Source organism: Benincasa hispida, chromosome 9, assembly GCF_009727055.1.
Source record: "Benincasa hispida cultivar B227 chromosome 9, ASM972705v1, whole genome shotgun sequence".
NCBI classification, from domain to species: Eukaryota; Viridiplantae; Streptophyta; class Magnoliopsida; order Cucurbitales; family Cucurbitaceae; genus Benincasa; species Benincasa hispida.
Genome location: NC_052357.1, coordinates 55338779 through 55352362, shown reverse-complemented (window position 1 = coordinate 55352362; position 13584 = coordinate 55338779). Strand labels below are relative to the sequence as shown.

At 32.2% G+C, this 13584-nt stretch overlaps 1 protein-coding gene across 1 annotated transcript; it reads left to right on the top strand.

Moving 5' to 3' along the window:
* The first annotated feature begins 296 nt into the window (after positions 1-296).
* On the top strand, positions 297-4661 carry LOC120087187 (tRNA (guanine(37)-N1)-methyltransferase 1-like). The gene is made up of 9 exons (XM_039044094.1): positions 297-1367; positions 1526-1624; positions 2455-2574; positions 2654-2820; positions 3268-3338; positions 3495-3637; positions 3798-3909; positions 4174-4283; positions 4389-4661. The coding sequence occupies exons 1-9, from the start codon at positions 459-461 to the stop codon at positions 4533-4535; spliced, it is 1878 nt and encodes a 625-aa protein (XP_038900022.1). The 5' UTR covers positions 297-458; the 3' UTR covers positions 4536-4661.
* Positions 4662-13584: the final 8923 nt, after the last annotated feature.

The following is a 13584-nucleotide window of genomic DNA, read 5'->3' as shown; positions in this document are numbered from 1 at the left end:
TTATAGAGTTTATAAACTTTAAAAATGTATAATAGGTTCTCAAATTTTTTATTTTTTTTGTTGAATTGATTTCTAAAAAATCAATTTGAAAATGTTAAAAATTAAATAGACAATAAATTTAACTTTGTGTGATCATACATCTTTTAAAAATTAATGTATCTATTAATTACAAATTTTAAAATTTAAGGTTCAATTAGATTATTTATTATTATTATTTTTGTCTTCTAAAACGATTAAAGTTTAAAGAGAGTGGATTTTTTATTTTAATCGTTGTATTAATACGGTCTATTACGGTAAATGCGCCCTACAGATAGAAAACTTGCTTCAAAGCTTAAACGTTCATCGAGTGTTGGTTCATTACTTTATCTTCTTCAACCGTTCAACTTTCCGGCCGCCGCCACCGTAGTTTCTTCTTTCTAAATTGCTTGTCGCCGTTCTAGTCGCTCGCCAATGAGATTATGGTTACAAAGCTATTCTTCAGGCCGCAGTCGTTTCCTCTCATAGCCTTCACCCCGAAGTTCATCATCCCCCAGAAGCATTTTCTCCCGATATACTTCACCTCACCGTTTTCCTCCACCACAGTCCACTCCCAATCACAGTTCTCAGACCAAAGTTTCTCCTATGGACCTTCTCTTCGCAAGGGCGTCCATCCATTTCCATCGGTTTCCGGACAGTCCCCATTCGATCATTCTCAACCTCTTCTCAAGACCCTAATCGAAAATCCGGAGAGGGAACATTTGCAAAACGAGGAGAGTGAAGAAGCCATATTCGATGAAGATGCCTTTACTCGAATTTTCGACATCGTTGCACTTCGAGTTCTTTCCAGAGGCTGTTTCGAGCTTGAGAATCGGCTGCGTGGCCATCTCTTGAATTGGCCACGGATTCACAACATTGCTAGAGTTCCCGGCGATGAGGTGGAGGCCGAATTGGTGGAGCTTGTGGGAGAGCAGAATTGGAGTAATTTCGATGATGGAGATGAAATTGGTATTGATTTGTTGCACCGGAGAATTTATGGGAAAGCTGAGGGCGATGGGAAGCCTCTAAGTCCCGTGTTGTACAGGGAAAGGCTAGTGAAAACGTTTGATTCAAAAGGATATGTGAACTTCAGGCATTTGGCGAAAATGTCAAGGCCGAAGAAAAGGAAGGAGAAGAAGGAAGAAGGGAGAGATGATGGGATAAGAAGAATGGGTAAAAGTGAATTTTTCGTTGTGGAAGTTGTGGAAAGTGAGGAACTGGAAGTAGATGATATGAAGGGATTGTTGGGAGATGGGTTTAAGGGTGGAAAATGGATGGGTTCAACTAGATTGTTGCTTTTGGACGAACGATATGCAGGCAAAGGCAAAGAAGAGCTGCCAGAGGCGATTAAGGTAGCTGTTATGTTAGTTACTTGTTCAACATTTTGATATAAGAATTCGTACGTCATTCATGTTTCTTGATTTGGGTTTAATGTCTCTTGTATATCTCCCATTAGCCTGAAGTTGAGGAGAACCTTGTCTTGTTTCTTTTTTGGTTTCTTGTACTGCAGGCTCTGCTGAAAGAAGATAACCAAGATAGGATGAAACCGACAATTGAGCTTGTGAGGTGCAGACTTACTGTATTTTATGATTATTGGCAGATGAATGAGGTATTCACAAAATGGGAAAATTTAGGTGTGTTTGTTATTTATTTATTCATCTAATTCTTTCTATATTTCATTTTTCAATTTTGATCAATTGCTTTTTATCGTTGAGGAGATACTACGATAGTTTAATTGATCTTTGAAGGGAACCAAATGAATTGATTTTGTTAAGTTCTCTCCCTCAGTAATGAGATTGAATTTTTCTGAAGCTAAGAAGTGGAAATGCTACATCTACCTGACGATATAATAATCTTCTAAAATATTGGATAGGGGCATGCTATTGCTAGGTACACATGCACACTCAAATATATATATATATATATATACACACACTCGTGCGCACACGAGTCACTACATGATATAATATTAATGATGTTATCGACTTGCGCATAACTCAATTTGTTTTCGCATGTACTCTCAACGAAGAAGTTAAACATTTGAATTTCCTGAACCCTATATATTGGTGAACTAAAATAAATAAATAATGTTGATAATTATCAACACAAAACTTGGGAACATCTCATCTACGGAAAGTGAAACAAAAGAGCCTTCAGAATTGCATATACCCTGTCAGCCACTAAAGACGACTTCACCCTTGCATATATGCATTTTTTGTTCTCTAAGTTATCTGCTTTACACATTTTGGTATTTATGTCGAAAAGATTATAATTTTAGTTACTATATTGCATTTGCAAGCTCCTGACTAAACCACCCTAGTCAGATAAAACTGTATTATTATGGCTAAATGATATTAGTATATTGTTCGTCTCTGCTTGATGAATGCACAAATTGGTTGTTGAAATTCCCTATTGAAAGTCCCTTTGCACTACTTTCAGGTTTTGGAGGTCTTACTTCCACAGGATATGATCATTCCTTCAGCCTTTGAAACCGTTGGACATATTGCACACTTAAACCTTAGAGATGAACATCTCCCATACAAGAAGCTTATAGCCAAGGTAAGGTAGAGCATGTGTCTTCTATCAAATATAATGGAATTCAATCGTGTTCTCACAAGAAAGCAGCCTTTCCATTCAGGTTGTTTTGGATAAAAATAAGCCAAAGATACAAACAGTAGTGAATAAGATTGATGTCATCAGCAATGATTACAGGACAATGCAACTTGAGGTTTTAGCTGGGAACCACTCCCTTGTGACCACAGTAGTTGAGAATGGTTTACGATTCCATTTGGACTTGGCAACAGTGTAAGTTCTCCAATCCTCAAAAGCTAGTTAAACGATATTTCTTCCGTTTTATCCAACTATCATTATAAGTTGTATCATGAATAACAATATTTGGAATGGTAATATAACACTTTTTAGAGCATGTTTGAGAGTGATGTTGAAATAGTTAGTCTTGTTCAAAATCACTACCAAACTTGTCTTAAATTATTCAAAATCAATTTTGATGATATGAAAATCATGTTTAGAAATGTAAAATTAAACATTAAATTGATTTTGAAAGATGAAAGGGGTGTATGGAAGTAATTTTTAATTTTGAATACAACAAAAGTGATTTTAACCATTTCAAAATCACTCTTAAACTACGGCCTCAAAATTACTAACTTGATAATCTCAACCCTTGCAAGTACTGGAATTTGTAAAATTGGAAATAAAAGCTTTAGGAATGATTTTAAACTCTTCCCCTTGCAGGTATTGGAATTCAAGGCTTGCAACGGAGAGACACAGGCTACTAAGTGTCTTTACCAGCAATGATGTTGTTTGTATGTTTGTCTTAGATTCACTTAGAATTTCTCCGTTTTTAATTTTCTGAATATTTTCTAAAGTTTACTTTCTGCCTCCGGTGACTCTTATAGGGACAAAAATAATGATTTGACCATTTCCTTTTCCTTTCTTCTTCTAAAAATGGGAATGAACAGGTGATGTCTTTGCTGGAGTTGGTCCAATATCAATCTCTGCTGCAAGAATAGTAAAGAAAGTATATGCCAATGATTTGAATCCCTATGCGGTTGAGTATCTGGAAAGAAATAGTGTAGCCAATAGACTCGAGAGGAAGATTGAGGTATGAGATCTTTAAAACTTTGCAACTTTGATCATGCTTTCTCGTCTGAAGAAAAAGGGTAGAATGATACTCTCCTTCATTGGTAGTCTCCATCTCTGTAGCATCATGATTATGAGGTAGCATTTATTCTCATTCATTACTGTGTGTTACCACTTTCAAGGTTTTTAACATGGAAGGAAGGAGATTCATCAACGCTATGTTTGCAAGTGAGAAAGCTCCTAAGATAACACAAGTTGTCATGAATTTGCCAAATGATGCTGCTGAATATCTAGGTTTGATCAAGATCCCTTTGCCCTCTCCCACCTATATATCACACACACATCAGCTGCTCAACATCATACTACAACCATCACTCATGCCATGCCATAAAATATTCTAGGATTCAGACGATATCTCTCTTTAGATCATGAATATGGTTTATTCTGAACTTATAAGTAACTAACTTTAGAACTGCTTATCATATTTTAACACCACCCACCCAACCCAACCAACACCCCCCCACTCATCCCGTTACTGTCTTTCTTCCTGTACTCCAGATACTTTCAAAGGAATACTAGGAGACCGATCAGATATCGATTTTACATTGCCAATGATCCATGTTTATGGATTCTCTAAAGCTCGAGATCCAGAATTCGACTTTCATCAGGTTTGATGCTAAAAAATGTTCAATTTTTCACATTTTCTGTTCATGTGGTTCCTTCATCCTTTCCAACATTATGAGTCTATGTTGCTCCTGATGTGAATATTGCAGAGGATAAGAATTGCACTAACTGAGGTTGCAGTTGATGTGGATATGCGAAGGGTCCGACTTGTTGCACCAGGAAAATGGATGCTATGTGCTTCTTTTAGACTTCCCAGAAGTGTAGCTTTATCTAAGCCTAGATTTAATAACAAATAAATTACATAAACCTTTATTTTCCCCCTGATATGATGTTATAGTTCATATAAGTTCACGTTTTCTTTTCATTTTTTCAAAAATATAATTTTGGTAAATAAACCATTCACATATTCCCATTTAAGGGCATTCCTGGTTGAGGTAGATTGTAGATTCAATTCAATTGTTCGAGTGGTTAATTTCTTCAACTCAATCAACTCTTATAAAATAATGAACTCTCAATCCAATCCAATTATGATACATTTGGGTTGGGTAGGGTTATTTGGGATATTTAGTTTTTTGTTTAAACAAAATGAAATGCTAATATCTAAAATATCTATTTGTTTATTTTTAAACATAGAATTAAGATTAGTAATCAATTTTAAATTATTTTATGAAAAATGGGCAAATTGCAAAATTTACTCCTGAACAATTTCACTTTCAAACTTTCAATCGTAAAAATTGAGTCTTAAAATTCCTACCATTATTAAAATTGAATTCTCAAACATATAAAAATCGTAAAATTGGACATTCAAATGAAAAAAAATTAAATTTTCAAGTAAGCAAGTAGAAAAAACTACAACCATCTCTTTGATCTTTGGAGGAGAATCCAAAATTTATTGGGATTGAGCATGCTCATTGCTTCACACCACAAATCTATGAAAAAAAAAAAAAATCCTTTGATGTTTGAGTTTGTCTCCCCAAAAGAATAGCATCATCTTTTAACTTAATCGCTATTTATTGGTCTCTCGAAAAAAACAAATGCACCTTCAACAACTCTACAAATAGTGTCATCAAAATTTGAGAAAACATTCCGTGACCGTTTGGAGCATAAAATAAGTTATTATAGTATGTGAGTTATATTAAACTATGTGTAATTATAGTCTGTTTTTAAGATACTGACTATTATAGTCTGGTTTATGATTGTCTATGTTTGGAGAGTAAATTATTTTAATATGTTATAATAGTCTGTGTTTGGAGTATAAGTTATTATAGTCTGAATTATAACATTTCGTAATTTGAATGTAGGTTATTTTAGACGGTGTAATTTTTTTCTACTATTATTTTTTTATAATACAAATAATTATGCATATGAAATATCATATTTTGAAAATATATTTAAAACTATATATTTCGCCAATGTATACAAAATTAATTGGATTTTAATTTATATTAAAAGTTAACAATTTTTTGTCATTTTGGGAAGTACCTTGGTTAACATGGACAAAAAAAAGTACATTAAATTAGAATGCAATTCATGTGTTTCATATGTAAAGCTCTCTTTTTTGGAGGTAAAAAAAAAAATCTAAAACAAAATAACTAACTCATAATTGCATGATTAAAATATTGACCACCAAGATTACATATCAAATCTACTACAAACATAAATACACAATTGAAACAAAGTAATCATTGTTCATTATCAAAAACTAAATCTAAAATTAAGTAATAAGTAAAAGGGGAGTATTTAGAACTGATTTCCCAGACAAACCTCCAACTCCAGTATCCTAGATGATAAGTCTAGCTACTCAGTGCTGATTCTGGGTCTTGAACAAGAGGCTTTACCCTCTCATTGGTGCATTTGGAGTGATTCCAAAGCCACCTGAAAGATCTGAGAAAAGTACTATAGATAAATCAACAAAAGTTGTTGATGGACCAGCAGTCCAAAACACAGGTTGATCAAACATTCTCTTGAAGGAAGAGGTTGCAATAGTCCAACTTCAGGTTGTGGGGACGGATAAGAAGCTCTCTGTAAGGGTGTTCAAATAACCCGACAACCCGAATAACCCAGACTACTGAACCCAAAATGTAAGGGTTGGGTTGGGTTAGTTTTGTTCTTGGGTTGGGTTGGGTTCAACTTTTTCTATTTTTGTCGGGTTGGGTTGGGTCGTGGATTAGTTAAAAAAAATTTGGGTTGACCCAACCTAACCTCGATTTTATATATATTAATAATATGTATACATCTTTGTTTAAAGTTTGATTACATTATATTGATTGCTTTGTGATTTTTTAATATTTTTCTTTTTAAACTGTTATGATATTTGTCTTTATTTGTAATAAATATCACAGATATTTGGGTTAGCATTTGAATTTTATGAGATTTTATTTATTAGTCATGTGTTGCATATAAATTTACATATTTTTAATTAAAAAGAAAAAAGAAATAATCATAATCCAACAACCCAACCCAACCAAAATTCAGGTTGGATTTGGTTGGAGACTTTATTTAGGTTATTTGGGTTGCCAACCTAACCAAACCGAATTTTCGAGTTGGTTCTAAAAATACCTTCAACCCAACCCAACTCAACTCGTGTACACCCCTAGCTCTTTGTATCTTGCACACTGCAGAATATGATTTGCATAAACTTCACCCTCTGTCGGTTATACAATTCAGAAATATCTTAGACTTTACTCACGAATTTTGCACGTAGTTTGATATGATTTGCATAAGCTTCACCCTCTATCAGTTATGCAATTTAGGAATATCTTGGAGTTAGCTCACGAATTTCGCACGCAGTTTAATATGATTTGCATAAGCTCACCCTCTGTTGGTTATGCAATTCAGGAATATCTTAGAGTTGGCTCACGACTTTCGCACGTAGTCGACCTCTGTTGCACGCTTCTCTTTTGGCCATTCTGCAATCGCTTTCAACTAGTCATTTGCAAAGTTCATTGCATTCCTAACAATTTATGTCGTTTCAGATTGATATCCACTTCGCTTCTTCTTACTTCCCCTTGAAGCATTTCCTCATTCAGTGCTTCAACCAGTACGTGTTCCATGAATTTCATCCTATGACATGTCCATTCCCTTACTAGATATCATGGGGATGTTCAGATCCTGTGATTCACCAATGGAGATACCATCATTCATATGGTTTGACCAACCAATATGAATCTACTTAAAAAAATAATGAACGGGAATAGGTCCAGCTTTAGATGTATGAAATTCATTCATTGAAATTCGAATTTTAAAATATATCATGAATACCGATAAATCAGAAAACAACGATGTAGATACAAAAAACCATAATGGAAAATTAGAAACCAAAAGATGTCACTTCATTTAAGGCAATGTGCAATGAAGCAAATGAATTGAAAATCAGAGACCAACAATGGAGATATAAAGACCAACAATGTGCATTAGAAACCAACAGATGCACAAAAGTTCATAGTAATGTGAAATGAAACACATGAATTGAAAATCAGAGACCTATAATGGACATATATAGACCACTAATGTGCCTTAGAAATCAAAAGATGCATAAAACTCTATGGTAATGTAAAGTGAAGCACATTCCCTGAAAATTAGAGACCAACCATCTTTCATACAGAAACCAATAATGTGGAGTTAGAAACCAGAAAATGCACAAAACTTCATGGTAATGTGAAACGTAGAATGTAAAATGAAAAGCAAAGGTCGAGAGTGAACATACAAGAACAAATATGTTGGAATCAAAACCAAAACATGCAAGAAAGTTCAGACTAATGCTTAAAATAAAAAAAATAAAAAAAAAGTATATGATCCTCATCATCGGCTGGGAAAGGAAGAGGAACAACCTTTTACCTCCTCCCCCCTACCAAACTCTTGCCTACATCCTTCAACCCCTACAAAACTCCAAACGAGAACCTCTATCCCCCACCATGAAAAATCGAATGAAGCGACAAAAGAGACCCTTTGTTTGAAGCGGCAAGGGGATCCTTCGTTTGGAGTGGCAAGGAGAAGAAGGAATGGAAGCATTTGGAACTTCAAGGAGAAAGAGAAAGTTGGACGAAATGGGTTTAAATCTAGAGAAAAATATGCATTTAGAGTAACAAACAAACATAGACATATATATCTGTGAAGGGTTATATGAAAGAGAGAGACAAAAGAAAGAAACCAAGAATCGATAGAGAGACCAGAGAGACGAAAGGAATGATAAACTTAATCTAAGATGTGAAATTGATGGAGATGAATGAGACAAGAAAGCTTTGAGAAGTGGAATTGATGAATGGGAGAGTCGGAAGAGAGTGACGAGAGAGAGACAAATGAGAGAAATTGAAGAGTGTGGAGAAGAAATCACTGTAGCAAACTTTGGTTGGCTACTGGTCAAATCGATCTAATCTCTTTATGAATTATAGTCCAACCACTATTTTCCTTAACTTAGTTGCATTTATGTAATCTGCCATTGTCATCTTCATTTGCTGTTGGAACTCCTCTCTTACCCTCTTAACTTTCTGCTTGTATTTTCTTATTTTGTGATCTTCTTGGAATCCTTTATACTCGTTTGATTAGTAATGAATTTAGGAATGAGATATGGTAAGATTGTTACAAGTGTATCAACCTAGTATTTTGATGCATCTACTGACCCATAATACCCATCGTATCTTTCTCAAAAATAATATACCGTATATTTATGAAATATAAACATGGAATAAAACAGTAATATATACCTTATATTAATTAATATATCCTAAATTAAGGGAATATAAACATAAACAAATATATAAAAACATACAAATAAAGGAAAATGGAAAAATTAAATTAAAACCCCTAATTTCATTAATTTCTCTTTCTTCATCTCTCTCCCTCACACTCAACTTTGGACGTTGCTTCTCTTAAAATGTTGAAGAAGATGACACAATAGTCGTCCTTAGCTTGCATTCGCTCTTGCAGTCATCATTCCTTAGATTAAGTCCGATAAAATATATAGGCTTTAAAATGGTCTATTCTTTTAGGGACTAGTTTATAATCCTAATCATTCGATTTGATTTGATTGATTGGGCTTTCGGCATATTGATTTTTTTTTAACACCTATATTCACTATTACTAATTAACATTTTATTTCTGAAGATTAAAGTTATAAATATTACTTCTATCTATGAGTTTCTTTTCTTATTTACTTCTCAATAATATTTTAAAAAATTCATGCAAAATTTGAATTTGAAATGAACATGAAAAAATTAATGATACTTCTTTATCTTTTAAGTTGTTTTACCAATAAAAAATAGTTTTTAAAACCTTGTTTTTACGTCTTTTTTTTTTTTACACTTGACTAAGAATTCAAACATTGCCATATAAAAGATTTAAAGATTATTTTAAAAGGACTACTAGAAAACAAAAAATTAAATGGTTATCAAACAAAACTTAAATATTTTAAAATGAATACCATACATCTTTTGTCTCTAAATTACTTAATTCAAAGAAATTTGTATACTCTCCTAGAAGAAAAAGAATAGTAACCATTCGTAAGTTCTCACTTTTAACTTTGTGTTTATTTGATATTTAAAAAATTTAAAAAGTATCTAATAAGTCACAAAACTTTTAACTCTGTGTCTTAAAATTTTATAAATTTTCAAATATTTTTAAAATTCTTGTACTAAACACAAAATTAAAAATCAAAGGTCTCATCTCATGCATGAGACATACAATTAATCAATTAATTATTCTAATAATTGAACATGTGAATTTAATAACCTAACGTTACACAAAGTGAAAAACTCAAAAATCTATTAAACAAATTTTTAGAAATTTAGAAACCCAAATAGATACCAATGAGAAATTTAACCCACTTTTATAAAAATCACTTAATTGAGTTTCATTTCCCCTCCACTTTTGAAACAAAATCATAGTAAAAAAAGAGAGAGAGAGAGAGTATTGGTATTTGATGAAGTTTGTTTCGTGACAGAAGAATTCAGAATTTACAACCATTTTGCAATATGTGATGATGGTTTTTTTTTGGCCATGGGTTTTACTAGACATCTCCCAGACACATATGGAGTTTAGGTCTGACCATTTTGTTTTGTACTGAATTTTAGTCCATAGCAGCAAAAAAACCCCAACTAACAGTAAACAGTTGATAGGGACCCTATTTTAGATTTTAAATTATATAATAATAATAATAATTAATGAGGACTGCCAAAATTGAATGGCCCAGATTGATCCTCTTTTGTTTGATAAAGATCTGAACCCTTGATCTCTAAGGAGAGGATCTGAGTTTCTTGAGATTGAGAATCTAAATTGATAATTTATATTATATATATATATATATATATATATATATATATATATGTGTTTGTGATTATGTGTAGGCCTTTTTTGTGGTCCTCTCTAGAGATATATGGTTATGGAAATCTCCTTCCTTAGTTGTATAAAGCCACAAGCAACAGTTACTCTAACTTCCTTTTTTTCTTTTATTCCATCCCATACCCTCATTCTGTCCATCCATATATATACTCTTTTTTTTTGAGACACAGATAATTTAAATTAAACTAGCTTCATACTTCAATGATATTTTATATTGTTTAGTAATTTTTCTTTTAATTTATCACCATGTAATTCTAAAATAGAGAATCTTGGCATTTTGAGTGGGACCACGAACATGAATAACAAATGATTTTCATTTCGATTTCAACTAATTAAGTCATATATCATCTTTCAAAAACTTAAACTTTTTATTTTCACGAGTTATAATAGACTAAATTCTTGAAATCTTTTAAGCATTTCCCAATAGTTAAATAAAAATATGTACAATTTTTTGAAGAGTTGCAATATTTCTTTTAACCTTTCATAAAGGAGTAGAAGTAGGTGTGAATGTTGGATGACGATTAGGATATGGAAAGGTGTTGCAACTTGCATTGACTTAGAATAGAAAATGGTACTCACACACTCACTCGTTCTATGTCCCGTTTTCATTTAAAATTCTAACAAACTTTTTACTTTATGGGTGATTGTTTTAAAATATTTATGTCTTGATAGAATTATGGTCTTTTCGGACTAAATGACAGACTTAATAGTTTTTTATTAGCTTACATTTAGGTCATGTTTATCCAGTAAAAACGTAATAAATCAAATGGACCCCACATCAAATCTATAATGAAATAACGCAATATAATTGATAAATGAAGAGTACTCAATCCGATTGCATCTGAGAATTACGTCATATCGTTAACGTTACCATTATAGTTATCGTTACAGTTATCATTATTGTTATTATTACAGCTAAAAAATTATCAATTTTGACATATTTATGTTATTGTTACCGTTACCATTAGCGCTTGACCCTCAGAGATAAAAATGGAGGTAACGAGAATAGTAAATTTGATAAAATTCGTACTTTTAAATAAATGCGATCAAAATTAATCCAATTATATTTGTGATTTAAATTCACTACAATTGATTCATTAATAAAATTTTATTATAATTACACCAATTTTTATTATGATCTAATTAAGCGACTATAATTTGTAAGGTGGATGCCATGAAGCGATCATTCAATTACAAAGGCAGGGCAGGGCAAGGCCACAATCTGCGCCCCAGAAACGAAGAATCCATCATGTCCGCCCAAACTCAGCAATCTTTTTTTTTTTTATTTCCTCTCTCTCTTTCTCACACGTGTCTATACTCCCAAATTCCTCTCTTTCCCACGTGCCAAACCAGCCTTTCATTCCTTTCTCCCTCAGCCGCCTATTTCTTAGCCCACTCTCAAATGGGGTAGGGGACCACCTCACTGTGGACCCCACCTAAACCACACAAACACAATCTCTTTCACCAATCACCATCATCCAATTCGAATCACTATTACTTTTTCCGTAACATTAATAATTATTTAGAAAATGATTGATTAATAACAATAATTAATCAAGATTCTGTTTCATTTTTTTTTTTCTTTTTAGTTTTTGAATAATCAACTATTATAAAGTATAGATACTTCATGTGAGGCAAAAAATTCATACCTCAGATATCGATATACTTCTCAGATACGTATCTGATGAGCGATTTGATGTATCTATTTTCTAATTTTTTCAATCTAAAACTAAGCAATCTATTTTTTTAAACGAGAGAAAATATACCTTCAATGTATCACTATTTTCGTTTTTTAGAAATATATATTAAAATAATATATAAAAAATGGCGTATCCTTCAACGTATCTATATCTTAATTTTTTAGAAATTGACGAATCGTCGTATCCAACCATATTCGTATCATGTAGCTGTATTCGTGTTTGTGCTTCATAGCTCAACTATTACTTCCATTCGAACAAGTAAAAAAAAAATGAGAAGAAAATAAATTTGAGAAACTAAAAAATATGGATATATCTGACACAAAATTAAAGTTTAAAACGTTGAAATTTTTTTTATTATTATACAATTTAAAAGTTTAGGAGTTTGTTATACTTATACCTTACCTACCAAATTTAGGATTTATTAATTGAAAAAAATCAATATTCTATTACACGTAATCCTTGTGACAATGTTTGATAAGAATTTTGTTTGAGTTCTCTATTTTAAAACTTCTGTCTGCAGATTCCTCATCTATGTAGAATACATCCAAATTCGTAATTTTTTTCATTAAAAAAATAAATATTTTCACAAATAGAAAAAATGTCAAATTATTTACGGGAATAACAAAAAAAATATTGATAGACACTGATTATTATCAGCATAGTGATAGCAAATGATAAAAATCTATCATTGGAGAAGTTTGTCAGTGTCTATTAGTGATAAAAACTAATAGAAGTCTAAAATAATTAAGTTTTGTTATTTTGTGTAAATAATTTTTCTTATTTTTCTATTTTTGAAAATCTCCCTTAAAAATGGTCTATTTTGACATTAGCATAATTTAATTGGCATAAAGTATAAACTTTCGACTTAAATGTCAGATATTTGATTCTCTAATCTCATTTCTAATTTTAATATCAGCACTACTAACATAATACGAAGTATTAGTCGTGAGATTAAACATTCGAATCTCTAACTTTCAAAAAAAAAAAAAAAAGGGAAACAAAATAATAATAAGAAGAAGAAAATCTGTCTTTTACCCACTCTCTCTCACATTTCATTTTGCAACGGCCAATATCCAGATGAGGATCTAGGTCTAGGAAAGGAAAGGGGGAGGTGTGGGATCCACTTAGCCACGTGGATGATTTTCATTTGGCGGTTACTGTAATTTGTAGGACGGCTGTGGGACGGCAAAAACCTTTTTTCTTTTTTTTTTTTTTAATTTTTTTTTTTTAAATTACGAACTATAAAATCCTAGATGGCAGTGGGACCCGCTTTCTCAGGCTAAACGCGTCGACAGGGTTCGGTGGTTCG